The 26233-nt window shown below is 32.4% G+C and overlaps 1 protein-coding gene across 5 annotated transcripts in view; it reads right to left on the reverse strand.

Annotated features, from left to right (window-relative positions):
* CNTLN (centlein) overlaps nucleotides 1-26233 on the reverse strand; it is a 255799-nt gene that overhangs the window by 29273 nt on the left and 200293 nt on the right. For all 5 annotated transcript variants that reach the window (XM_025051403.1, XM_006918351.3, XM_006918350.3 and 2 more), the window contains exons 19-21: nucleotides 8035-8226; nucleotides 2370-2467; nucleotides 749-875 (exon numbers count right to left, since the gene is read on the reverse strand). In XM_025051403.1, the coding sequence (XP_024907171.1) occupies nucleotides 749-875; nucleotides 2370-2467; nucleotides 8035-8226 (417 nt within the window). The remainder of the gene's footprint in view (nucleotides 1-748; nucleotides 876-2369; nucleotides 2468-8034; nucleotides 8227-26233) is intronic.

Genomic DNA, 26233 nt, shown 5'->3' on the forward strand with positions numbered 1-26233 from the left:
CATGTAAAATTTTCTCTCTTAAATCCATTTGAGCTAATTGTTACTTAAATTTTTATCTCCAACAAAGAAAGTAAGGAAAATGCTCTCTATGGAGTGTATAACATTTAGCAAATGCCAAAGCACAAGCTGCTTTATGAGTTGTGCAAATTGCATCTTTTTTTTTATCTCTTAGTCAGCAAATTGCTGATTTCTACTTTGGAGTCAGATATTACATAACTATTTTATTATATTAAGATATTATTTCAATTAAAGTTCCACATTCAATATTATATTAATTTCAAGTGCACTGAATACTGGTTAGACATTTACATAACTTAGAAAGTCTTCCTAAGAACATTGAATTAAGAGTATACAAAGACTTTTAAAAAATTGTGGTAATACACTTTTTAAAAACTTTAGATAGTTATTGGTTACCACTGTTTTCATTTAAAAATATATGCTTGATTCTATCATTAAAAAATTGTAGTTTAAATAAAATCGAATGCTGACTAAAATGGAAATATGTATCCTGGGAATATTCAATATATTTAAAATTAAACTTGATTATATTCTCATGGTATATTTACAAATATTAAGAGAATGTGTGCTATATTATGTATAAGATTTTGGAGTCTTGAATTTTAAAACAAATAATATACTTTCAGAGCAAATAATTATGTTACAGTACCCATATATTCTATGATTATTTTCTATAAATTTTATTAAGAAAAGTGATTTTTTTGTATGTCAGGAACATAAAAATCGATACCTTTTTTTCAAGATCTTCTAACATTTCATTAATACTCTCATTACTTTCCAAATTTACTTTCTGTCGAAATTTCAAGTCTTCTATCAAATGTCTTTTCATGGTTATATCCCTCTCCAATCGCGACATCCTTGAAAGGTAAAAAAGGCATTTTATCAAAAGTGATAGAAAATACTTTCACAATGATAATACCTAACGTATTATCTCATGTTATACATACTGTTAATTTTTAAATGCTTTCTGATATTAATGAAATTGCAAATAAATAAAATAATTGCATGGGATAAATATTGCTCTATTAACATTTTGAGTACTCCTAAAATCAATAATCCAGTTGCGACTTGCTAATTATAGTATTATAAATGCATTAAACAAAAAAGGAACTCAGAAAGATTAACAAAATTTATGAAAAGTCAAAATTTTATATTTAAATTAGAGACTTCCATTGCTAAGAAAATTCAAAGTGATATTTAGAAGCCATAAAAAAGCACAACAGTGATAAGAAACAATTCCATACTTTAATAAACAAAAGTAAAATCTAATATCATGTAAAGGCACTAAACTTAGGTATGATATCTTCTAATTTAATATCATATAAGATTGAATTGACATATTAGTTTGGCTTAAGTTGATAATATGTTGAGTATAAAATGGTAGATGCAGTGATAACTACTACTACTATTACCACTATAATAACAATAGCCTACACATATTGAGTACTTACTATGTGCTAGTTACTGCCATAGAGCTTTACATGTACTAACTCATTTAATCCTCACAAGAACTTTATGAGTTAATACTAAATTGAGGCACAGAGCTAGCAGGTAGAGGGGCCAGGATTCAAAGAATGTTTCTCCAGAGCCCTCACAGTTACACAATAAGCAAGACTGCTTTTAAATAGATAAATAAACCTCAAGATAGTCTGTTTAAAAAATCAAACAATCTTTTTATCTAATAGTTGTATCTGTTAACATCACTTTTAAGTGATTTTCATGTATAATGTGGTACTGTATACATGAATGTATGTGAAATATTTATATGTATAAAATTATCAATGACAGACTGGAATTCTATCAAAGATGTTATCACCTCTAAGCTCCAGTATATTTATAAAAGATATAGAAAGAAAATCATTTGAGATTGTGAGATAGAACATTTTAAACCCTTTTTTATTAATAAACACATAAAATACAAACTTTCTTAACCCTCCAGTTATTTTAAATACAAATTAAACTTTCCGTTTTTTCTACCTTAGCTTTATAAGCTTAGGTATTAAATCTAATATAAGGATCAATCTACGTATACATCTTTGACAAAATAATTACTATATTCTAAAGTTTTTTGTTCAAAGTCTTTAGACCACTAATGTTTATTGAAAATTAAATGTTTACTCTAAGGAAAATATAACTTTAAATATTATTACTTTAATTAAAAAATAGTAACTATATTGCCATCAACTAGACTATATGTAATATTCCTTAAATTTTCATCTTAAGTAGGCTCAAGGATGAACTAAGGAAAGAAAACAATTTTTAAGTTGGTATTGTTTTTTGGGGTGCAATGTTTAATACTAACTGCCACTAGGTGGCACCAAATACAATGGATAAAAATATGAAGAACATACTTTTCATGCATTTCCTTTATGTGTTCTTCTTTCGCTAGGAGTTCATATTTCAGAGACTTCGCATTTGATGACTGTTTAGTTAGTTCATTCGTTGCATTCTAGGTTAAAAATACACACATATTCAAATATACCTTTCAATCTTGTTCTAAAACGGCATAAAAATAGATATCAAAATAGATGCCATTCTCATGAAGAGTAATAAATTTGCAGTGATTATAGTTATAATTAAAATGAATATTTTAAATATTTTCAAATGCCTTATTTTACATGTTTTAATAGAAATACTATGGCATACTAAAGTTTTTACATAACATACCAAAACCACAGAGGTACACAATCATATAACAATTGAAAAGAGTACACGCAACCCAAATCTACATTTACAGGAGATGTGGATTGTCTTTATAAAATGTAAATGTGTATGTGATTAATTAAGTATTTTAATAGTTTAATAAGATCACTTAAAAATAATGCTAGATTTACTAGTAACTTGTAACAAACTCAATTATGATTACAAATGCTTTGCTGCTTTTCCCCATCAAGAGGTAGAATCCATCTCCCAACCCTTTAAATCTGAACTGGCCTGTGATTTGCTTTGACCAAAATGATGTAGCAGAAATGAAATTGTGTAAGTATCAGATCATGGGTATAAACCCTTGTAGCTTGCCCTGGGATCACCTTCTAAGAAATAGAGAGGAAAAGACCATTTGGAGAAATACTGAGGTACTCCAGATGACAGCCAGCTGACCAACTGCCAGGCCCATGAGTGAAGCTATCTTGGAACTTCCAGGCCAGGTAAATCCTTGGTTTAGAAGAATGCAGGTATATGAGGGAACCCAGAAGACAGCAGCAAAAGGACTGTCCACTCAACCCATTGGATGATAAGAAATAATAAATTGATATTGTTTTAAGCCACTATATGTTTGGATAATTTCTTAGATAGTAATAGATAACTGATGAGAACCTAATTAATACTAAATAGTTCCTAACTTGAATTTATTAATAATACTAATTATTATTTATATATACAGCTTTTTGGTATTCGTTGTCCGTGCAGCCTAGGAGCCAGAGGTAGTAATTAGAGTGTTAGGACCCCTAACTTTCAACTTTGACTCAAGTTCCAAGTAAACATGTAATCTAAGAAATGACTTAGGTTTTTTGATATTTTGGTTTTTCCAGCTGCAAGACAGTATTGATATACATTAATTCATTTGCTAAATTTGAAAGTATTAGACTAATATAAATATTATAAAACATGATAGCTTTAAAAATATTTGAAGTAGTTATTTCGCTAATGTTTCTAGTAACTACAATTGTTTTTATTAAAATTATTCCTAGATTTTACTGACTCATGCTAAAAAAATATAAATCTGACAAGAAGAAACCATTAATCACACAATGTAAATATGTCAGCTTTAGACAGACTTTAAATATCTGATTGGTGTAGCATATGTAAATAAAAAATTTTTGAAATAATTTTATAGTCAACCCAATGGGTCATAAATAATAAACTGCTGTTGTTTTCATTTTTATACTAAATATTATATTAATTTTCTTAAAAACCCAAGGTTACCTCAACATGGAAAGTGTATTGAATATTAAAAGTTTTGAAAAGCAATGAATAGTGTCTTATTTCTAGCAATGCCAGAATAAGAAGTTCCACACTAGTGAACTTACCAGATAATTGAAGCTTTTCTTTTAATCATTAATCTTAAATTCTTTTTAGAATGATTGTTCATCATTTAGAAATATATACATCTACAATTACATTAAGCTAATAGATACTTTATTATAGTGATATTATATTATAAATATTATTCTTATATTATGTCATATTACTATATATATTATCATAGTATCATTATATAGTGATGCTTTTAAGAACTATTATGATATAAATGGCTACTTACTCCTACTCTAAATGGCCTGGACTGCTGTTTTTCTAATTTTGTATTTTTACCTTAACGTTTTTATATTTTCTTTTTTTCTTCTGTCAATCTGTTGATAATTTCTTGCTTCTGTCAATATTTCTGTCTAAAAACAATCATCCTGCCCTTTTAATTTGCATACCTCTAATTTGCTGCTTTTGAGGTGTTTTCTGCTGAGAAGTTAAACAAACTTATTAGAGTTGTATTTAAAATAAGAGACAACAGGCAGTAAATGAAGTCTGACAATATCTTCAGTGGAATAAATTAAGTGGATTTTAAGAAAGCTGTTTGATTATTTTGTTTTTAGACTTACGGCTGTTATTTTAGGTGTCTCCAATGCTATAACATTGACTTCTGGATAATCGAGACATTACTGAATTATAGTAAATAAAACAAGGCCACCTTGATATATACTTTTGCCAGAATCTCTACATCTCACAACTATTTCATTTGACACTCGAAAATCCTGTTTTAAATCTCTGGAGAAGTTAAGTAATTTCCTCCATCAGATCTTACAAGAAGTTAGGGGACAAAGAGTGATCAAAACCCAGTCCTCTGACCCTTTTCCATTTCCTAATACATAATATTTATCTGCAGCATGACTTAACATTGTAATAAAACACATATTTCAAAAATGTCACAATGGTGAGAATTCATCCCAGTTAGAACTCTCCTAACTTTATTAAATATATATTTTAAAATTTTCATAGTGTAATGGGTACGAGCACGGACTCTAGAACCAGATGGCTCGAGTTCTCATCTTAGCTCTTAGTAGCTGTGTGGCCTTGGACAAGTAACTTACTCATTCTGTGTCCCAGTTTTTTCAAATGTAAAGCAGAGATAATAATAGAACTTATCTCGCAGGGTTGAAACGGGGATTAAATGAGTTAATATTTGTGAAAGACTTAGAACCAGCCTGAAAATAAATTATATATGAAGAAAAGTAGTTTAAAAACTACTGTTCGTTATTAATTTGATGGGAATCTGTAAGAGAATGTGATTTATACCAAAAAGAATGCTTTTAATAATAGGAAGTCAAAGAATCACAAATGTAAATTGGAGTACTATTAAATCCAGATTGTATAAAGAATTATAAATTAAACAATTAAACTAAATATAAATAAATTATATATATATATATATGTACACTGGAAGGAATTTATATGTCTCTAAATATTTTATTATCTATATAAAGTTGGGTACCTTGAAGAAATGTCTAATATGGGTAAAAATGAAGATACTGAAAATGTACAAGTACTCTAATTACTGAATAAACCATGTACATTTGAGAAATACATCTAAGAATTTACATAGAAAAGTCTATATTATTTGGATAAAATTTAAAAAGATGTATTTAGACCTTTTCTTATGCATAAAAACATCAACTAGAAAATAAGTTATTTCTTGGTAAATTATTATGTTAGCAATTTGATACCTGTTATGGGCTTGTGTTCCATCAAAATTCATATGCTGAAGTCCTAACCCCAGTACCTCAAAATGTAACTGTATTTGGATAGGGCCTTTAAAGAGGTAATTAAAGTAAAATGAGGTCCTATGGGTGGGCCTGTTCCCATAAGACTGGTGGACTTACAAGAAGAGGAGATTAGGACACAGACCACCCAGACCAAAGGACAACCACATGAGGACACAGCAAGAAGGTGGCCATCCACAAGCCAAGGAAAGAGGCCTCAGAATATAAACCAAACCTGTAGATACCTTGACCTTGGACTTCTAGACTCCAAACTATGAGAAAACAAATTTCTATTACTTAAGCCAGTTGGTGGTATTTTTTTTATGGTAGCCCTGGCAAACTAATACAGAGTAAAACAGAAATTTGTAGTTGCAGAGAGTATTATATATTTAAAAGTATATACAGAGTAAACTAATACAGAGTAAAACAGAAATTTGTAGTTGCAGAGAGTATTATATATTTAAAAGTATATGGTCTTGTAGGATATTTCCATATTAAAACATGAAACAAGACAAAAGTAAAGATTTATCCTTTTTGTCCCTATGCAGCCTGATCAGTGTTCTGGGACTCCAGGCTTGAAATGGACAATGTCACTTCAAACTTATGTCAAGTGTGGTCTAAATTGCTTTAGGCAGTCTCGATCTCACCTTTGTGATTCCTCCAAAGTGAGAGGGAGATTTATCTGTGTGTAAAAGCTTATACATCACGGGAAACCATAATGCAAATAGCATAGATATTTTTATGGGCCTATTATTACCAAAATTAGGTTAGACTATAGGTGCTAAGTAAAACTGAATAAGTAAAATGTAAATCAACTTACAACTATTAACAATTTAAAAAAATTTAGAAGTCAGATTGGACATTACTAGATATAACATTCTATTTTATTTTGGTGAAAACTAATGTTAGGCTCATGAGGACTTAATTATAAGAATCACAGAATATGAATAAAAGTGTTTGTAGTAGATAAGACCAAAGAATATCTCAATGATTTTTAACCTCTATATAGAAACCTAAACACTAAAATATTCTATTTATAAATTTTATTCCACTATTTCAGAGACAGAAACACATTTTATGAGAAGATATATACACTCAAGCCTACAAGATTTTTTTCTCACGTTTCTCCTGTGTAATATACTTAAACTTATAAAACGTAGTGGCTGGAGCAAGTTCTGTACATAAACACTATCTGAAGAAGATGATATTCAACAAGCATCTCAACTCATGACTGTGTATACCTGATTATTATTAATAAAGCAAATACTTTCAAGCAATGATGTATTCATTTACTTTAAACTTAATCCTATTTTATCCTATTTGTAATCGTTCATTTAAAGATATTATTGGAGAGTGCATATATCACATCTGAATTGAAAACACCTATTTGACAAGTCAACGTTCTAATATTCTCTTAACATCACAGTTACTCAATTCCTAATGTACTCTGTGCATTTTCAACCAGAATTTTCTTTCTAGTGCCTCTCATTATAGCAATAGTACCATATACACTGTCCTTCTAGCTTCCAGCTACCAATCCCCAATGAAGAAAATAATTGAATACACGAGGAATAAATGAGCTTGTTTTAAGTAGCGTGCAAATTAATTTTCCAATTAAAACTCACAAATCTTGTTTCTTACAAGATAATTCTATTTCAACTAAGGTCAGCCTTACTTTTAAGTTGTTGACAGTTTCATCTGGACTTAGATAAAATTATTTATAAACAAAAGGAACACTGCTTTTTATTCTCATTCTCAAGTTTAACTTATTTAAATCTATTAAACCAACCCACCTTTGCTCTGTACTCCCTCCCCTTACTTTATTCCACCTTCCTCATCTCCAACCAACAACAACTAAATAAAAATAGCAGCAAGTGTGTAGAGGGAAACATTCTATTTATGTTGGTTGATACATTACCTGTCTGAAAGAAATTGTGTTCAGTGGAGGGAGAAATGGGGGCGCAGATTGAGTTGCTGAGTAATGGAAGAGAATGACAATGTCCAGTTTCCTTCATCTCTTAAGTTACGATATCATGGTATGCTATCATTTTTTTTGGAGACTAGTATTAGGAATTACTAGACAAGAATCGACCAGGCTAAAATAGAAAGACCCATCTTTCTATCTTGAACATAGTACACATAATTTTTGGACTACTGATGCATAATTTACCTTATTACTGGAATTAAATTAGAATTGATATAAACACATCTTTAAGGATTCAGTAACTCAATACATGTTTTCATCTTTAATAAAATATATATTCACCTTTAATTTACACTGCAATTGCTTAATTTCCAAATCCATGCTTCTTGAAGGACCAACTGATGTAATTTGTATCCGTGGGACTGTTACCCGGGAAACTTCTTCTGCCAAACTTGTAATTTCAGATGAGGACTCCAATTTCTTTAGTAAGTCTTCTTTTTCTTTCCGAAGCTCAGCCAAATCCAAATTTAGCTTCTTTTTTAAAAAAGAAAATAAATATAAATATATTAAAAATGTCATTCCATTTAATCTAACAATTATTGCCATAAAATTCTAAAGGTAGAAAAATGTTAAAGGAAATAAGTTAAATTAATTATAAAAATAGTTATTATAAGAACTTTTTAAAAATTATAACCTCTAATAGTTTTTAAAGGTCGTATGGCTTGTAAAGGTTAAAATAAAATGGACCAGCTACACTCAATAGCTTTTGATTGGCTGGTCTTTACTCATGATGTGCTGTTTCTTTGCCTTCACGTATACATGCGTGAGCCAGGGATTCACATACTTGATAACCTTGACTTCAGGGCTGATGTACTTAACTGGTAAAAGTCAAGCTGGAGTAGGACCGGATAACAGATGTTAGTTGTTTATTCCACTGGGTAGGTCTTACCACCCTCTACAGCAGCCAAAATGCTTCTCATTTAGCAACATAAACGTTAACTCCAATTAGCAGAAGAGGCTTATTAGAGATTTAGTTCAAATAAATAGCATACAAACACATTCACTCAGCCTCATGTACTTGATTGATAGTTGACAAGCCCTCTTTGTAGTGTTTGAGGTAGACTGCACTAAACTCTTTACATTTGAATTTCTAATAACATACTGGTAATTTTTTTATGAAACAGTGTAAAAGAAACTGTCTTAATGTTAGCCCTTCTCACACCAATCTGTAGCCAGCAGAATGCCACCAAGCTGTAATGGCATAACAACTCAGAGCTTCTTAAGAGGATACCTGTGATACTATTTTATTATTCCAAAGAAGCTTATAATATGGCAGTTTAACATAAGGAACAATTAGACGAAATGGTACTGAAATCTCTCAGAAGGGAAAAAACCTGTCTTTGCTAAGAATTCTAATTAGAAGCAGCAAGAGATGTAGCTAACATGTACAGAAATGTAAATATGGGACATAATAAGTTAAGCATTAACACTATATTTCAACACAACTTCTAGAAACTATACAAATAAATCTATAATTATGTATACATTTGTGTATGCATGTACAGACTGTTAAATATGAATATTTCAGATTGGATTCAAAACTAGAGCATGATATAGTTGGTATTAAACTATGTTTTGGTGAAATAAAAAATGTTTGGTAAAAATTTCTTTGGCTATATATATATTTTAACTTATGATCTACAAGTATAGCTCTATGGAATCTCAGGAAATTTTCATTCACAAACTTTCCTGAAGAAAGCTAATAATTAATATCTAAAAGCATACTCATAATTTCCTTAAAACTGAAAATCTTGGTTATCATCCAAGCTCGAATCCGACTCCCTCTTTGTTTATTGATTCTCTATGTCCGGTCAATTGTCAGGTTCTATAAATTCATTCCCTTGTCACTTCCTTAATGAAGACTCTCATAATCCCACTGAGAGTACTGTAATAACACCTCTCTCCGCAAACAATCTTTCTCTACTTTCAAACCATCTTTAATACAACTTCCTAAAACTACACTGACCTGCCGTTCCCTTATTCCAAAACCCTTCAAATTTCCTCACCCATGTAGCGTAAAGCTCAGATGTTTGTGATTACATAAAGCTAAGATTTACCTTCAGTTTGTGTTTTAGTCAGATGTCACTTGAGGTCAAATTGGCCTGCCATTTCCCAAACCTGTCTGCCATTTCTACGTCAATGACTATATGGTGTTTCCTTCTGCTGAATTCTCTCCCATGCTTAAAAGCAGCTTATTATTTCTCTTTTATGAAAAATACTCTATTCTTCACCAAAGCAGCTTTTCCATTCTCTTCGTACCCAAAACACTGTGCCTGTTCCTCAACCTCAATACCTTGTAAATCCTTGGGAGAGGACTATGTCTTTGTTCACTATGTATTCTCCATAGGATCTACAAACAATGCCTTCTGTATAGTAAGAACCAAAAGAAAGTTTTCAGAAACTCAAGTCTCCCTATTTGTATCACAGATGGTGCTAAAAAGACACATTAATTTCAGCTGGTATTTATAATCTTTCTATTAGTTTATCGCTATATAAATTAAAATGTACTTTTATTAACAATGTAATATTATTAGCTTTTAGTTTAGTATGCAATAAAGCATTTTTCGATCCTGAAAATTAATGCTCTGCATCTAAATTAGACTTTTTGAGATTTTAATTCAGTCTGACATAACTTATGGTTACAATTCTAGTTAGGTCTCAGGCAAAAAAGAAGACTAAACTTTGATGAGGCTCTTTTCTTCCTATAAACAGCCCCAGTGGCTTCTCTCATTTGTTAAACTTGTATGCCATTAGATTTCTGTCTATTCCTTCCACAGTGGCAGGTCAGACACTATAAATATATTCTTCATTGAGGAAAGACCAAGCCAATAAATATGTTTCTCTAAAAGACATGTATATGTAGATTTTAACTTTATTTAACAATATAAAAGTTTAAATGAAGAAACACTGAAAATATGGAGACAACAAATCCAATGACTTATGATATATTAAAATATAGATCATGTTTTGATTAAATAGTACTTTAAGTCTACAATCTTTAAAACATATTTCTAATATTAGTTATATATGCCTCAAAATGCTACAGAGCACCTGTAGAGGAAACAGGTAATCAGTTTAGAATCCTTTGATTATCCTTTAGAATTTTGGACAAATAATTATGGCTCTATTACTGACTTCTTTCAGTTGAAAGATTCTATTTCTTATTTGAGAAGTGCTATAGATGACACAAGAAGTAGAAATAACTTTCTTTGTTTACACTTGGTTTGGCATGTGAGACAATTCTGTGGTGATCTTGTTAGAAAAATATTGTGCTCTAAAATCTACCAATAATTAAGATTACTTGCAAAATTGTCATTTTTAAATCAAAACCATGATTCCTATTTCTATCTTATTACATTTCCATTTACAACCAAAGATTTTAAAGTAAATACTTGAGTCATACTAAAACCATAAATGATAATAAAACACATGGAAGAGTCATAATTTCTGGATTCTAGTTTTGGATCCACTGCTTACCAGCTGAGTGATGCTGAGCAGCCATTTCACTTCCTTTCCTCACAAACAGAGACGACGCTGTTTACCTAACGAAGGTAACTTTGAGGGTAGAATTTCCTTTCTTTTTCCAATTATTTATTTATTTTTATTACGGTGATATCACTTAATGAAATCCAGTAAGTTTCAGGTGTACAATTCAATAGTAAGGCATATATATATTGCATTGTGTGTCCACCACCCATAGTTAGATTTCTTTCTGTCACCACATATTTGACCCCTTTTATCCTGTCTACCTCCCACCTCCCCCCTCCTCTCCCGTTCCCCTCTGGTAACCACTAGACTATTGTCCATGTCCATGAGTCTCTGTTTGTCTTGTTCATTTGTTGCTTTTAGGTTTATATCCCACACTAAGTGTTATCAACTTTTTCTGTCTGGCTTATTTCGCCATGTTGTGGCAAATGGCATTATTTCATCTCTTCTTATGGCTGAGTAATATTCCATTGTATATATGTACCACAGCTTCTTTAGCCAATCTATTGAAGGACACTTTGGTTGCTCCCATGTCCTGGCCACCGTGATAATGCGGCTATGAACATCAGTGTGCAAATATCTTTTTGTATATGAGTTTTCAAGTCTTTGGGGTGAATACCCAGTAGACGGATTGCTGGATCATATAGTAGATCAATTCTTAGTTTTTTGAGGAACCTCCATACTGTTTTCCATAGTGGCTGCACCAATTTGCAGTCCCACCAGCAGTGTATGAGAGTTCCTTTTTCTCTGTATCTTCTCCATCACTTGTTAGTACTTGTTGTCCTGTTGATAACAGTTATTCTAACAAGAGTGAGATGGTATTTCATTGTGGTTTGATTTGCATTTTCCTAATATCTAGCACAGAATTTTCTTAAGTATCTGTGACAGCACCCAGTACATTTTAAATCTGCAGCATTATTGTTAGCATTATTACCTTGTGGTAAATGCTACCATAGAGTTTGAGAAGTTTCTTAAAGGCTGAGGATCTGGCTTAATAAAACCTTTGTTTTTATATTTAAATATATATGATAATCTTATAATTTCATATATATATATATACATATCAACATAATAATCCTATAACTTCTTTTAGGACAGAAACCTTACTTTGTCTTAATTGAGAGTTATTTGATCTTATTTAGGATCCCTACTAGGCTACAAGCTCACTGAAGGCAGATGTAATACTCTCTTTATGTCACAGTACTGCAATCCCTCCACAATCTTTTAAAAGTTCATTTCAATTTAACCTATTTTCCATTTAGGAAAAAAAAAAAAAGTCAGCTCACTGCCAGTGTTAATTTAATTTTACATAAACACACTCTTTTGAGGCTGAAGCAAATCTGACTGGTTTTCAATGTGAAAATAAAATATTAAAAACGGTTTTTAGAGTTATTTCTAAACAGAATTTGTCTCTAATACTAATATAACAGAAATGTATACATAAATTAGATTCATCAAATGAATCTTTGGCTAACAACAGTTCAGGAACGATGTTAACATCATGCATAGGAATGCTACATTTTCTAGGATTTGACATTTTCAGCAATCGAGAATTATTATATTTTATAAATGGAAACACCACTACTAAAAACAGAATTCTGTAAACAGAATGATGCCATTTGTTTCCAAAGACACTTGATATAGAGCGATGAGAAAATAATAACAGTGAGATATTATATGGCAAACTTTGGGGGTAAGGTCGAGTTATCTTGGGGTAAATGGTGCAGCCACAAGCACCCCCAGTGAGTATTCTTGGGGCAAAGAGAAAATGGATTAAAAGTTGACTTCAGTGAAAATAAGTACTGAGATTTGTATTAATTTATGTGTAGTCAATTACTCTAACAAAAGGTTATAAAATAGAACTTAACACTATAAAAGTTTAAAACTAGGCACTAGTTATTAATTATTTATTTAAAAATAACATTGAGGAAGCATAAGTCTCTGAAAAGGAAAGAACCCTCTAAGCAACTGTAAGAAGAAACAAGAACATATTGGAAAATTCATTCTGCAGTAATGAGCACTGCAGTAGGCAGAATACTCAGATGACCCTCAATGATCCACATCCCTGTATAATACCCTTCACTTGTATGTGGATGGGACCCATGAATATGATGGGTCCTCACTTCCATGATTACATTATTTGCATTATGTTATATGCAAAAGGAATTTTGTAGATGTAAATTATGGCCCCCAGTCACACCACTTTGAGTTAATCAAAAGCAAGATTATCCTGGCTTCTCCTGACCTAATCAGGTGAGCCCTTTAACAGAAGCCCAGGGGCCATCTCTGAGGTCAGAGAGATTCACTTGCTGGTCTTGAAGAAGCAATTTGCCATGTTATGAAAGAACTATGGATGGGGCTATAAGTCAAGGACCTAAGGAAGGCCTCGGGAGCTGAGAATGGTCCTTGACCAGTAGCAAACAAGAAAATGGGCACCTCAGTCCTGCAACCACAAGAAACCAAATTTTCCCAAGAAACCCACAAGCTTGGAAGAAAAGCCTGAGCTCCAGAAAGGAAGGCAGCCTGGCTGACACACTGATTGTATCTTTGTGATACTCTGAGCAGAGGACCCCACTAAGCTGTATCAGACTCCTGACCATGGAAACTGAGGGAATGAAGGTGTACATTGTTTCTAAATTGGTAAATTTGTAGTAATTTGTTTCGTAGCAAGGAAAATTAATATGAGGCCCAATTTTTAAAAACTCCACCCCTTTCTTAAAGGTATTCCTTGTTCCCTTATTGCCACCCTGCCCTACTTTGAGCAAGTATCCTGAACCCCATAGTGTATAGTGTATAATATCCTCATTCTAGTTTAAATTTCTTCTCCTTATCCATGTTTGTGTTCATTTTATTTCTTCAATTTCTTTTAAAAGTTTGTTCCATTTTCTATGCTAGAAGTATAAATTGTCTCTACCAAATCTGCATTTTGTAGTTTAATTGCCAAGAAAAATCCTCTAGCCCGAAGCTTCCTTTTGCTGCTTTCGACAGTAACTGTGGAATCCCATGAACAGGGCAAATAAGCATCCTTGACGTATTCTCCCTTGTGCTCTTACATGGGAGTTCATTAATGAATTCCTTTTATTCTGGGCCTCAACTTAACATTTTCTGGAAGATTTTGAAAAGAATAACTAGATTCAGAAACTGACTTAACCTATCATTTGTTCTTCTTATACATGCTATGCAGTAGGAACTGTACTAACTCTGTGTTTTCAAGGATTATAACAAAAAGTTACAACCCTTAGGTAGCTACTGGTCTATATCCTAGAAATATGTAACAAAAAACTGCAGTAAATAAATAAACTGCAATAAACTGAGGAAATAAAACAGAGAGCTAAGGGAACGGCTGCTGCTTTCAAACTCTATCTGGTAAATGCTGGTTATAGCCAGTCCCCTTCCATGTTCTCTTCTGATTTGTTTTGTCAAATGTTTCCTAGGAGCTGCACAGAACGTTAAAAACCACAGCCAGATACAACCACCCTACTGTCTAATTTTTACTCTACAGAAAGTATCACCAGAACATGGATGAAGAAACTGAGGGCAGCCCTGGGGAGATAGAGAATCCCTTCTTCAACAGGGAGTCTCTGTAAACATTTTAATGTTCAAGAATGAATTATTAGAAAAAAATAAAACAGAGCCCACGGAAAATATTCCACAGCCCAAGTGAAAAGAAGTAAAAGAAGTAAAAGGCTTCTGTGAAAAGAAGTAAAGAGCTTAGAAAAAAATTAAACCTAAAGAAATAATTTCCCTAATCACCCCCAAACAATAAATTTTAGATACTCTCTGATCTCGATGAAAATATTCAACATCTGTCTACTCAATGGTGATGATGCTAGCCGTGGCACATGTCATGAAAATGCTTTGAGTAGTCAACTAGTTGAGGAGCAGTGCTCCAAGGAAAAAGAATGGGATGTGGTACAGATCTTCACTTCTAATAAGAGATGGATTCTGACCTAACATTTTCTTCTGAACGGTAACTACGATATAGTATTGAAAGACACTGCTCAGTTCTCCCCACATGTTTTTTACCACTGGATTAGAAACTTAAAGTCATAAACCATTTAAAAAATTTGAAAAGCATTTTTAGTTGGGATAGTGGGATCTGAAAAGTAGACACATGGAAATTCTAGAAAATCCAGCTAAATGTGAGGTTGAATGTCAGGGTCACAGGAGCAAAGTTTCTGAGAAGTCTATGGAGGAAATAGTTGGTGGCAGAAGGATGCTTTGCAGTCCATGCTGGGGCAAAGGTTAGATGTCAAATGTTGGAAAAGGTCAATCAGTAACCAGAGTAAAAAGTGAGAGCGTCAGTTTCCATCTACAACAATAGTGGCCTGTTATTTTTCTTCTTTTGAACCCAAAGTCTTTGACAGTCAAAGTAGAGGAAAACAATCATTAAGTGGGAATAGTCTGTTTCCAATTATTTCACCTAACTCTTTAATCTTGAATTCAGCATAGGACCGAGAATATTGAAGAAGGCTACTTCATGTTGATTACATAAATAAGTTCATTTATATCTCCCAGTCAGATTGTTTTGGTTCGCACTTAAGTAGAGACAGCAGTTTTGAAATCTTGTTGTGATTTTTAAAAATTATAATAGCATAATTTTGTTACCAGAATTATAGCAAAAAGACTGGAGACAAAATTCTAGTTGAACAATATCTATGTGAATTCTATAGGCAAGAATGTCCTAGAAAGCCACCATGATTTTAATGATAATTCTCCTTCCTGTGAATAGAATCAATATTCTTTCACTGGGAATATTATTCTTTTACAAGGAATAAAACTAAAAGAAATAAAATTCTCTATGTTGTACGTGTATAAGACTAAAAGCACAGTCACTTAATTAAAACATTATATGAGTTACAAAGAAAATTACACGGGTTTCTAGGTCACTAGCAGAATATTTTCCATACAAGTACTTATCTACGAAAATAAATGGTTCAGATTAATAACTCTTTCAAGTTAGTAACAAGTGTTTTAAATTTAAAGCATGAATTTTCCTTTGTTTTGATAGTTGAGATTTTTAAAAAAAAAAAAATTAAAAATTAAAAACCACCCCCCAAAAAAAGAAAAAAGAAAAAAGATCTTAGGCAGAGATGAAATTATTTATGTAACAAAATTTCTTATGAAAAATACACTGAGTTATTACATCGCTCATTTATAAAACCATTTTCTGACAAATGCAGTTATTAAAAGCCTACAGTATGTTTCACTAAATGTCAAGCAAATGAAGGTAAGATAGAGGACTTTTTACCAATGCTTTTGCTAGTAGTTAGACTTCAGTAGCCTTTAGAGACCATTAAGTACCCTTTGGCTAATTGGCCAATGGTAGATTAATCCTCTTTTTATTCTAGCAGCACTATTTTAACACCCTTTACACTCTGTCAGTGTAGTGTCTGAATGACAAAATAATATTGTGCATGAATAATAAGCAGAAAAGTTAAATTAACATTTCATGTTTCACATGCCATACCTATGTGTCAGAAGAACTTTCTTTTTAAGTCACTGACATTCAACTTTTTTAAACAATCTCATGTTGACATCTTATTGAGGTGAATCTTCCTAATTACTGCTAATTGCCTATCAAGAAAAAACTATTCATGAAGTGTACTTGTCTAATACAGATGAACCCAGCTCCAATGTGCACATTAAAGACAAAGCATGATACTTAAGGTGCTACTTTGTTATAAGGTCATACTAAATATGGTTTGCAATTAACAAAGCAATTTTTTATGGTACGGAAAATGCCAATCTGTCTTGATGCGTTCAAATTAGATTCTATCAAAGAAATATGGATATCTGCATATGGATAAGAGATATGCTACTCTCAGTAACATTTTCAAGGAGTAAAATTAATTCAATGCCCTTATACTTTGTAATGTGAGTTCTAGGTAATGCCCAATTAAATAATTATTTTATAAATATGTTTGAATATGATTTCTCAAAATGAAAAGCAACACTATTATTTCAAATGTCAAATTGTGTAAAAGTTTATTAATACTTTAAATTTTCAAAACATCCCCAGATACTAAAAACATTTAGCATGTATGTTTTAATTTGTTTTAATAGTTTTGACATTATAGGCATTTATAGTAAATATTAATCCATGTGATATGAGCAATATAGTGTGTTTCAAAATAATCTGAATAACTAAACTAATGAATACAACTGGACTGGAATGAAACCGCATCATTTAAACTTCTGTCCCCACAACTATGGAAAAAAAAATCAGTAAGAACGTATTATAACTTAAGTTTGGAAAATTAACTAATACAACTGACTTTCAAATACTCATAGAAAACAATATTTGATATATTCATAGCAATAAGAACTCAACTGTAGGTGTTATTTCAAATCATCTGTTCTAGTTATGAAAATAAAAGCTCCCTCAATACATACCAAATTCTAAGTACAGAGACAGATATTTGGAACCAAAACTATATTCAGACAATATATCATTACTACCATAAGATTTTTTTACTGTTCATATGGTAATATTATCAGTTCCGTTTCAGCCCTCTTAGACATTTGATCGACACATGACATTCTTACTAATGACCATCAAAAGTTGTAACGCATTCTCATTCTGATTCTCTTCCCTAATAGGAATGAGATAGTGTCATCTGATGTACCAAAAAAAGAAACCAAATGTTTTCTAAACTCTTCTTTTTCACTCTCCTTCCCCTGCTTTATATAGCTTAAATTCAGCTAATCAGCATATAAATATCTATTCTTCACGTGTACTGTATACACATATCCTCTTTAATTGTATTCTTCCTCCACCCTTTGTGTCAATATTTTTTCAGTTATTTATGTTTTGTGGGGTCAGGAGGAAAAGAATCCATCCTAATTAAACTACCAAAAAAAGACAAAAAAAGGAAAAAATAAGTAAATATGCCAAATCATCAAAAATAATAGTTTGTGATATTAATACTATATTTATATCTAAGTAAAGAACAGCCATAAAATTTTAAGTAAAGTTATAGAGAGTGATTGAGTTATCAGGAACAAAGGCTATCAAAACCTAGAACATCTGCAGAGTCTCATAAAGATTGCCTCATTCTCTTCTAATTAAATTTGATTTTCCTAAGCAACAGATTTCAAAAATTTTCTGATTGTTTTTCCATCCTAGTGGTGTGACATTACTTTCTATTGTACTATGTTTTATTGCATAAAAAGGCCTTCGTGGACTGGCTTGAGGAAATTAGCTCACATGTAGTATTGTTACTAAATGGAAGTGAGGATCTAGACAATTAAAAATTGCTCATAATACTTAATTACTATATAGACTTCAAAAGAAAGGCATTGATATTCATAATAAAAAATTAAAAATTTTTTGCCTTCTAAAAATTTATGATAGACCATGATATACTTCTGTAATTCATATTTTATAAGATAAAGCATTTTCAATTAATAAGCCTCTAAAAAGCATGTATATGAACATTAAATTATTTAAATTACACTGGAATAAATGAATAGGAATGATGCATTGTCATGCTGATATAAAATATTACCAACTGTTTGGGTAATAAACCCAAAGGTTAAAGATCATCATGTCTAGCTCCAACTTTGTGTATTCAAACTAGTAAAATGATATACATTTCTAAGTATGTACTAAATATAAATAGCATCTTAATACTTAGGAATTGAAATGTTTTACTGATAGGGTCAATACTTAACTGTATCTCTTTCCTCAGATGTACTACATCTAAGCTCTGCAAACAAATTACTTGGATGAAAGCTGGCTAGGGAATTTTAAAAATCCTACAACTCATTACAAATTTAACAGCAGCAGTACTAAGTCTTTATATGATGTTGATTAAATTTATAAATATACCCCACTAGAATTCTCAAGAGAAACAATAATGGTTGTCTCTATTCCCTGTGTAAGTTTCATAAGGTTCAAGAGAGTAAAAAACTGGACATTTCTTTAAAAAAATAGTTTTCTTCCAATATAATAAAAAGTTATCAATACCACTTAAAATGGGATTCCTGAAATTAAAACATAATATATGTGAAAATTACTTAAAAAATTACCTTTCATGGCATGGAGTCAAAATTTATTTTAAAAGATTAAATAAGAGATTTACAAAGCTTGGACTTAAGACTATATTATTCAAGATATTTCTCATAGGTTTCAATGAAAAGCTCTTTTTTTTTACACAAAAAATTTCACATGGTAACTTCTTCCACCATCTTTCACTTTGTTTTCTATTAAGAATTATCTTCTGTTTATCATTATTCTTTCAAGTTGTAAGGCTTGATCTAACAGAGTAGTCACTCAATGAATTATCTGATTCTCAGTCAGCTGTGCTGTGTGAAGTATTATGATTCATACAGATCTCTGGAAAGAGAGTGGTCTGGAATTCTTTTTATTTTTATTAATGGAGCCGGTTTCTCTGCTTTTCTCCTATTTCTCAAAGAATATATACTACCTAGATATGTATTTAGGAAATAAGTGGGGGTACTTTTGAGTACCACAATGATAGACACTGAAATGAGTGAGAGCCAGGAACACCACATGGACTGCAATGTATAGATAAGCCCTACCGAATAGAAACTGCCCTGTATCCTGCATGATTTTCCAATTTCCTGCCAATTATTCATGTAGATAAAAAAATGCATATAATAAAATAAACCTAAATCCTAACAAAAAATTACATATAAACAAAGCAATTCTTCCTATGGTCTAAGAAACTTACAAACCATGTAAATCAACGAAGACTGGAAAGATGAGGAAGAAATCCCTTTCTTTTTTGGAGTCTAAGCTATAAGGATGTTAACTACATGGCCAATATCCATGACCATGGAGAAAGCTAGTCTGAGAGGAGGAGAAGTGAGATAAAGAGAAACATTAAAGGTATTTGAGAATCTGGCTCCAGTTATCACTGCTCTTCCTAAGTTTATTCTCTTCAGTTCACCCTTTGATTTTGTGAGCTTTTTTTTTCTTATATTTCAATTCAGTTTCTGTTACCTGCTACCAAGAAAGTCCTGCTAACAAAGCCTTCTAAGAAAAATCCAACAACCTCTTCTCAGTTGTCCTATTTTCAGTTCCTCAATGGCATCTGACACTTTTGACCAACTCTTTTTCTTGTTAAAAACTTTCCCTCCCTGTTGCTGTATAAAAGCACTTTCCTACCTTCTCCTTCTCTGACTCCTCTTCTGCCCATACATCAGATACTCCCCCAAACTTATCTTGCTGCAAAGATCTGTTCCACCTCCAGCATCCCTTCTCTGGGATAACGGCATCAATAGGTTTCTTTCTTCATTTTTATGAAATATTTCAAATATGCAATAGATATACAAAGAAAAATATAATGAATGCCCATATATCAACCACTCAGCAAAATAATGTATTACCAATACAGTTGAAGGCCATGAACTTTCTCCTCTGACTGACCAAAAATAATCGCTATCCTGAATACCTTTGATGTTTATCATTCTCTTACATTTCTTTATACTTTTAATATGTGTATGTACTTCCAAAAAAAAAAGTATAGGGATTTTAAATATTCCTTTTTCACTTTTTAATATCTCTAAATTTTACACTCAAATATCCTACTGCCCACTTGATAGCTTCACTTCAGTGACAAATTACCACTTTGTACAGTGGTAAGCTGTCATGTATTTTAGCCTCTAGGGATTTATATTTCCTTTTTGGGGATGGAAGTTCTAGTATTCATTTATAAGAATATTTGCTATATTTTATCCAACTTTCTTGGTGTGCTTTAATATGAAGTCCCCACCCCCAATATCCAGTATATTATAATATAGTCTATCATCAACTTTCTAATTACTTTAATTACATTCCTGGCAGGTATCATAAATACCTCACTTTTTTTAACTCTCTTATGTATGACTGGTCATCAAACTGTATTGCACCACTGCAAAATATCTCAGTTTTTTTCTAACTCTTTTTACTTCTATCAGCATTGTCTAGATATTTATCATTTTTTGCCTTGATAATTAAACAATCTCTTTTCTAGTTGCTTACATTTAATCTCTATTCTCTCAAACTTGAATCTCAGTCCTCACCGTACATCAGAACTATCTCAGAGCTTTTAAAAACTAGCAAGAGGCAGGGACCACCCCTAGATATTAATTTAATTGGTCTAGGGTAGGGTCTGGTAAGTATTTTTAAAAGCTACACAAGTGAGGTAGTGTGCAGCTAGGGTTGAGAAGCACTGACTATACCAGATTACTCACTATTCATATTCAAACCATATCTCACCTTGAGGCCTTTTCAAGATTTCCACCTTCTGATAGCTTTGTTCCACACACATTTCAAAATCAAACCAAATTTTAAATCTAAAGCCAATGCCACCTTATTCAAAAGCATTACTAAACAACAACAGTGATAAATGACTGTCTCTCTCCATTCATGTCCATGGTATATTTTACACACGCACACACACACACACACACACACACACACACACACACATCAATCATGCTATATGTATCACAATTTCCTTGTATTGTAATACTCATGTCCAATGTCCAACTGCTCTATTACTATCTTATATAGGACAAGAATCATGTTTAATTTGTTGTTAGATATCCCATTATTAGAGTGCCTTTCATGTGTTAGGTGCATTAAACTAACTGAATTGTGGCAAATATAAACACTTATCTATGTGCAAACCAAACTCTAAAATATATGCAAATTTAAATATAATAATCCCACAGCGAGAAAAATGTTATAATTTGTTACTTCTAGGCCTGTTGATATTTTAATGAGACATACTTACCTGAAAGTATATTGATGCAAAGAATGAAAACAGTACTAGGAATATAAGACTGTGTAATATAACATTGTTCATTATAAACAGAAAATAAATGTCTAACAAGTCACATTTTCTTAATATTTTCTGTGGCAAGATCACAAGTGAATTTGAAAACAAAGTATAAGTATGATTTTACAGTACACAGTGTTCTAAATAATAATAGTTCCTTACAAAGTCTAATATAAGACACAGACATTCTGTTAACAAATATCGCTTGGTTCATCTAGAAGATCGGACATAGGAATAAGACAGTCACGTCCAATTCCACATGGATTCCAAGCTCAGATCCTGGTTTTTGCACAGTTTACCTTGCGAACATGATCCGAGTGACATTTCACAAATTCCTGGATAAATGTTGCTACACTCTGCTTGGAGAGAGACAGGCTATGTCATGCACAGATCAATAATAGCGCTGTGTTTCATCAGCCTCAAAAATCAAAAGTGCTTCATCTGGCAAAAGCCATGGCCCTAGAGAATCTGACATATATAAACTGAATACCCTACAAGGAATGTGTAGTACACAAGCTATTGGAGTAAAATAAAAGAAAACTCTGGAGATTAGCAATGAAGTACAATAAGAGAGTAATTTTCTACTTCGTTATTACTAGAGGTGTGAACGCAGATCACAAAAATGGAAATTAGGCTATTTAAAATTCTGCAATGCCTGACAGAAAAAAAATGGGTCCAGTACAATGTAATGCCTTCAATCTTTCGAATAATAGCTATGTAAATAAATATAAACCAAAGACAAATGTAAGTTTAGGCTACAATATAATATAAATCTACATAGATGAAATGTTTTATGGAGATCCATAAAATCTGGCCCTATTAGAGTTATAGGGTTTGCTAAAAGATTCTTCAGATTTAGTAGGCAGTATGCTTAATGTTTATGTGCTAGATTAACCTAAAAACCCAAGGCATTTGTTGAATGAGTTATGCTCTATTGTTTTTAATTCCAGATTCCGACACTTGGCAAAAGTCCTTTATTTGGGGATTGATTAAACTAATTTAAGATTAATTGGTTAATGTAATTTGACAAGAGATGAAGCAAAATTGAAAACTCAAATCTTAAAAAAGAACCTGCTTTGTTAAAGATTGCTATTGCCAAAAAAGTTTGTAGAACAAAATCTCCTGTTGCAGATTTAACTGTATCTGACTCAGAGGACAGGGGAATCAAGAATTCATCAAGATATCAGAGACGATAATGATGTTTAATCACAAAATAAACAGCAGTGTATATTTATAACATGTATGCTGAAAGATTATATTTGAGTTCTTGGATCACTTCCAGTTGAGTAGTGGTAAAGGCAGCTATTAGGCAGCATGGTCAGGGGTGAAAGTCTGGTTCTCCATGCCATATTTTGTAAAGCATCTCTTCTCCAATGTTTGGAAATATTGTCATGCCTCCTTCTATGAACACAAAGCACTGGGTTTTACATATATATAGAGAGAGATAGCTCTTTGTGGAGGAAATAAAAAAAGTATCCTCTTTCTTTAGAAAACATATAGGTCCATTGTACAAACCAGGGTTCAGAAAATTAAATGCCTATAGTTATCAGAAAGGTAACATAAATAAGTGATGTGGACCTAGTAGTATTTGTGACAAATGGTATGCACCATTCTCCTTGAAAGCACGATACCACATTACTCTCATATCAAAAGCATACCTTCCAAAATTTAATGACATTATTAATCTATTAGTTGGTCTGTCAACTTTTTAGTCAGCTCCTTCAATGTCATCAATGTCTGCACTTCCTTAATGTGAATGAATATTTGATCTTGATCTATGTATATCTGCTCTTCCATGTTTAACTCTCGAATTGATTCTCTAGTTCCTAATCACAAAAGCCTGTATGATAGTATCACTTACATGTCAAATTACTGCCTCAAACTTAATAAATTACAACAGAATTCTTCCTTTGTTTTATGCTAAACTTAGAAAAAGGAAAGTGCTCCAAGAAATGTTGCATACAGGAAGTGATACATGAACCAGGCTTTGAGTGATATGCTGAATTTAGAGTAATATAAAGAAAAGAGGAAGGTTCTTGAAGTAGAAAGCAATTTTTTCATCTTGATAAAACTATGCAATATCATATCAGTATCTTGGTAAAAACTAGTCAATAAGTCAACCTTCCTTTTATTGTACTATGTAATATGCCCTCAATTATAAAGATTCTATGAAAGTTATCAAGGAAGTATAATACATGGTTTTCACCCTTGAGGAGCTAATTAGCTACTCGATGCAACAGAACCAACAAATGTTAAACTTTAAAATTACTGAATGCAAAATTATATAAAAATCAGCTTAGAAAATTAAAAAGATTGTGGAGTTAAGATCAAGAGATTATGTAGGTCATACTCCTGGAGCTACCAACTTAGCCTGATATTGGGCAACTAGCTTCAATTCTTCAAGCTTTAATTGCATCATATACATTATGAGGATAATATTTTCCTTATAAGGTTCATATAAAGAGTCAATAGAAAAATTTTTTTTTAATGCCTAGAAAGCATGCCTAATAGTCATTGAATACATGCTAGCTGATGTTGTTTTGTGAAAAGCAGCAGAGTATAGCACTTAAGAGCACAGGTTCTGAATTCATACTGCCTGGGTATGGATTACCCAGTTCTGCCATGTAGGAGTTCTATGATCTTGAGCATGTTAATCTCTCTGTATCAGTAAATATAATATTTATATAAAAATATATTTTTTTCTATACAAACTTCATTCAAAAGAGTATAATACATTAAATGGGTGATATGTATGTATAGGTATAGAAATAAAATTTTAATTAAAGAATATGACAGTGCTACTGGAATCAGAGCTAAGATTCCTCAGAAGCTATTTTAGTCATGGATATAATAGTCTGTTTATAAAGCTGACCTAATTTCTTCATTGTCATAATTTGAATGGTATCAAGCTATACTACTGTTAAATGTCCCCTTGTAGGTTGAGTCAGGACCTAAACTAAAGGGGAAGCCAGCTACCTAATAAATTCTACCCCAGAATCCTCAAAATAATTTTCCTCAAAATAATTTTCACTATTTAAAATTACCTCATTGATCTGTTTGTATGCTTACTATTAGTCTTTCCTAAAATACAATACCAATTTCATGAAGGCAGGAACATTATTAATGGAGTTCTATCTACAGAAATAAAATGTTGTAGATGTAAATCCAACTATATCAATAATCAGTTTGAACATCAATGTTCTAAATGCTCTAAATGCGCCAAAAAGACACATTGTCATTGTCAGAGTGAATCAAAAAATAAGACCCAAATTTATGTTGTCTACAAGAAATCCACTTTAAATGTAAACATACATATATATTAAAAGTCAATGGAGAAAAATATACCATGCTAACACTAATCAGAAGAAAGCAAGAGTAGCTATATTAATTATAGACAGAGAGGACTTCAAAACAAGGGAATTTACTAGCGGTAAGGAAGGGCATTACATAACAATAAAGAAATCAGTTCTGGATAAAGATTAAAATATGGCATAGATGATAGAGGCTCTGTTCATCCTTCTGGCTACTAAATCAAAGTTGTGACGGAAACAAGGAACAAGCAACAAGGAAAATCGCCTGGGATCTAGATGAACAAGCCATAGAACTAGGGAGAAATACAAGAAATCACCCTTCAATGGCAGAAGGTAGGATGGGGCGAGGACGCAGGGCTGCCTGGTCTTGAGCAACTGAGTGAAACCAAGGCAACAGCAGCAGCAGAGGCATCTTAAAGGGGCTGCATCCATGAGCAGATTTTTGCAGTGACGGACCTGCTCGCTTTGAGCACCGTGCCGATTTGACTGTGCACAGAGGGCATCAGAGACTTACAGGGAGACATTGCCGGAGTGAGGACCTAGGAGAGACTCACTCTGTACAGAAGTGCCAGCAGTATCCATTGTTCCCTGTTGAGCCCTTCCTCCTCCCAGTGCATGGACACAGCTCCGCCAGAGCCGGGAAGTCATCAAACTGGATAACAGAGGTCGCTCTGCCCAGAGTATTCCCTGAAACCCCGCCTCCCCCAACTCGCAGCTCCACCCAAGCCACATCCTGGTATAGCCAGCAAGTCTGGTGATCTTTGCTGAGCAGCACAAGACTCACACTGGAGGCAGCTGGTCTTGGTTTCTGGTGTGACCTTTTGAGGCAACTATAAGCACAACATCTGTGGATTGATTGCTGAATCCTAGCAGGTGGCCCTGGAGGGGCAG

This window comes from Pteropus alecto, unplaced genomic scaffold, assembly GCF_000325575.1.
Source record: "Pteropus alecto unplaced genomic scaffold, ASM32557v1 scaffold95, whole genome shotgun sequence".
In the NCBI taxonomy this organism is placed as follows: domain Eukaryota; kingdom Metazoa; phylum Chordata; class Mammalia; order Chiroptera; family Pteropodidae; genus Pteropus; species Pteropus alecto.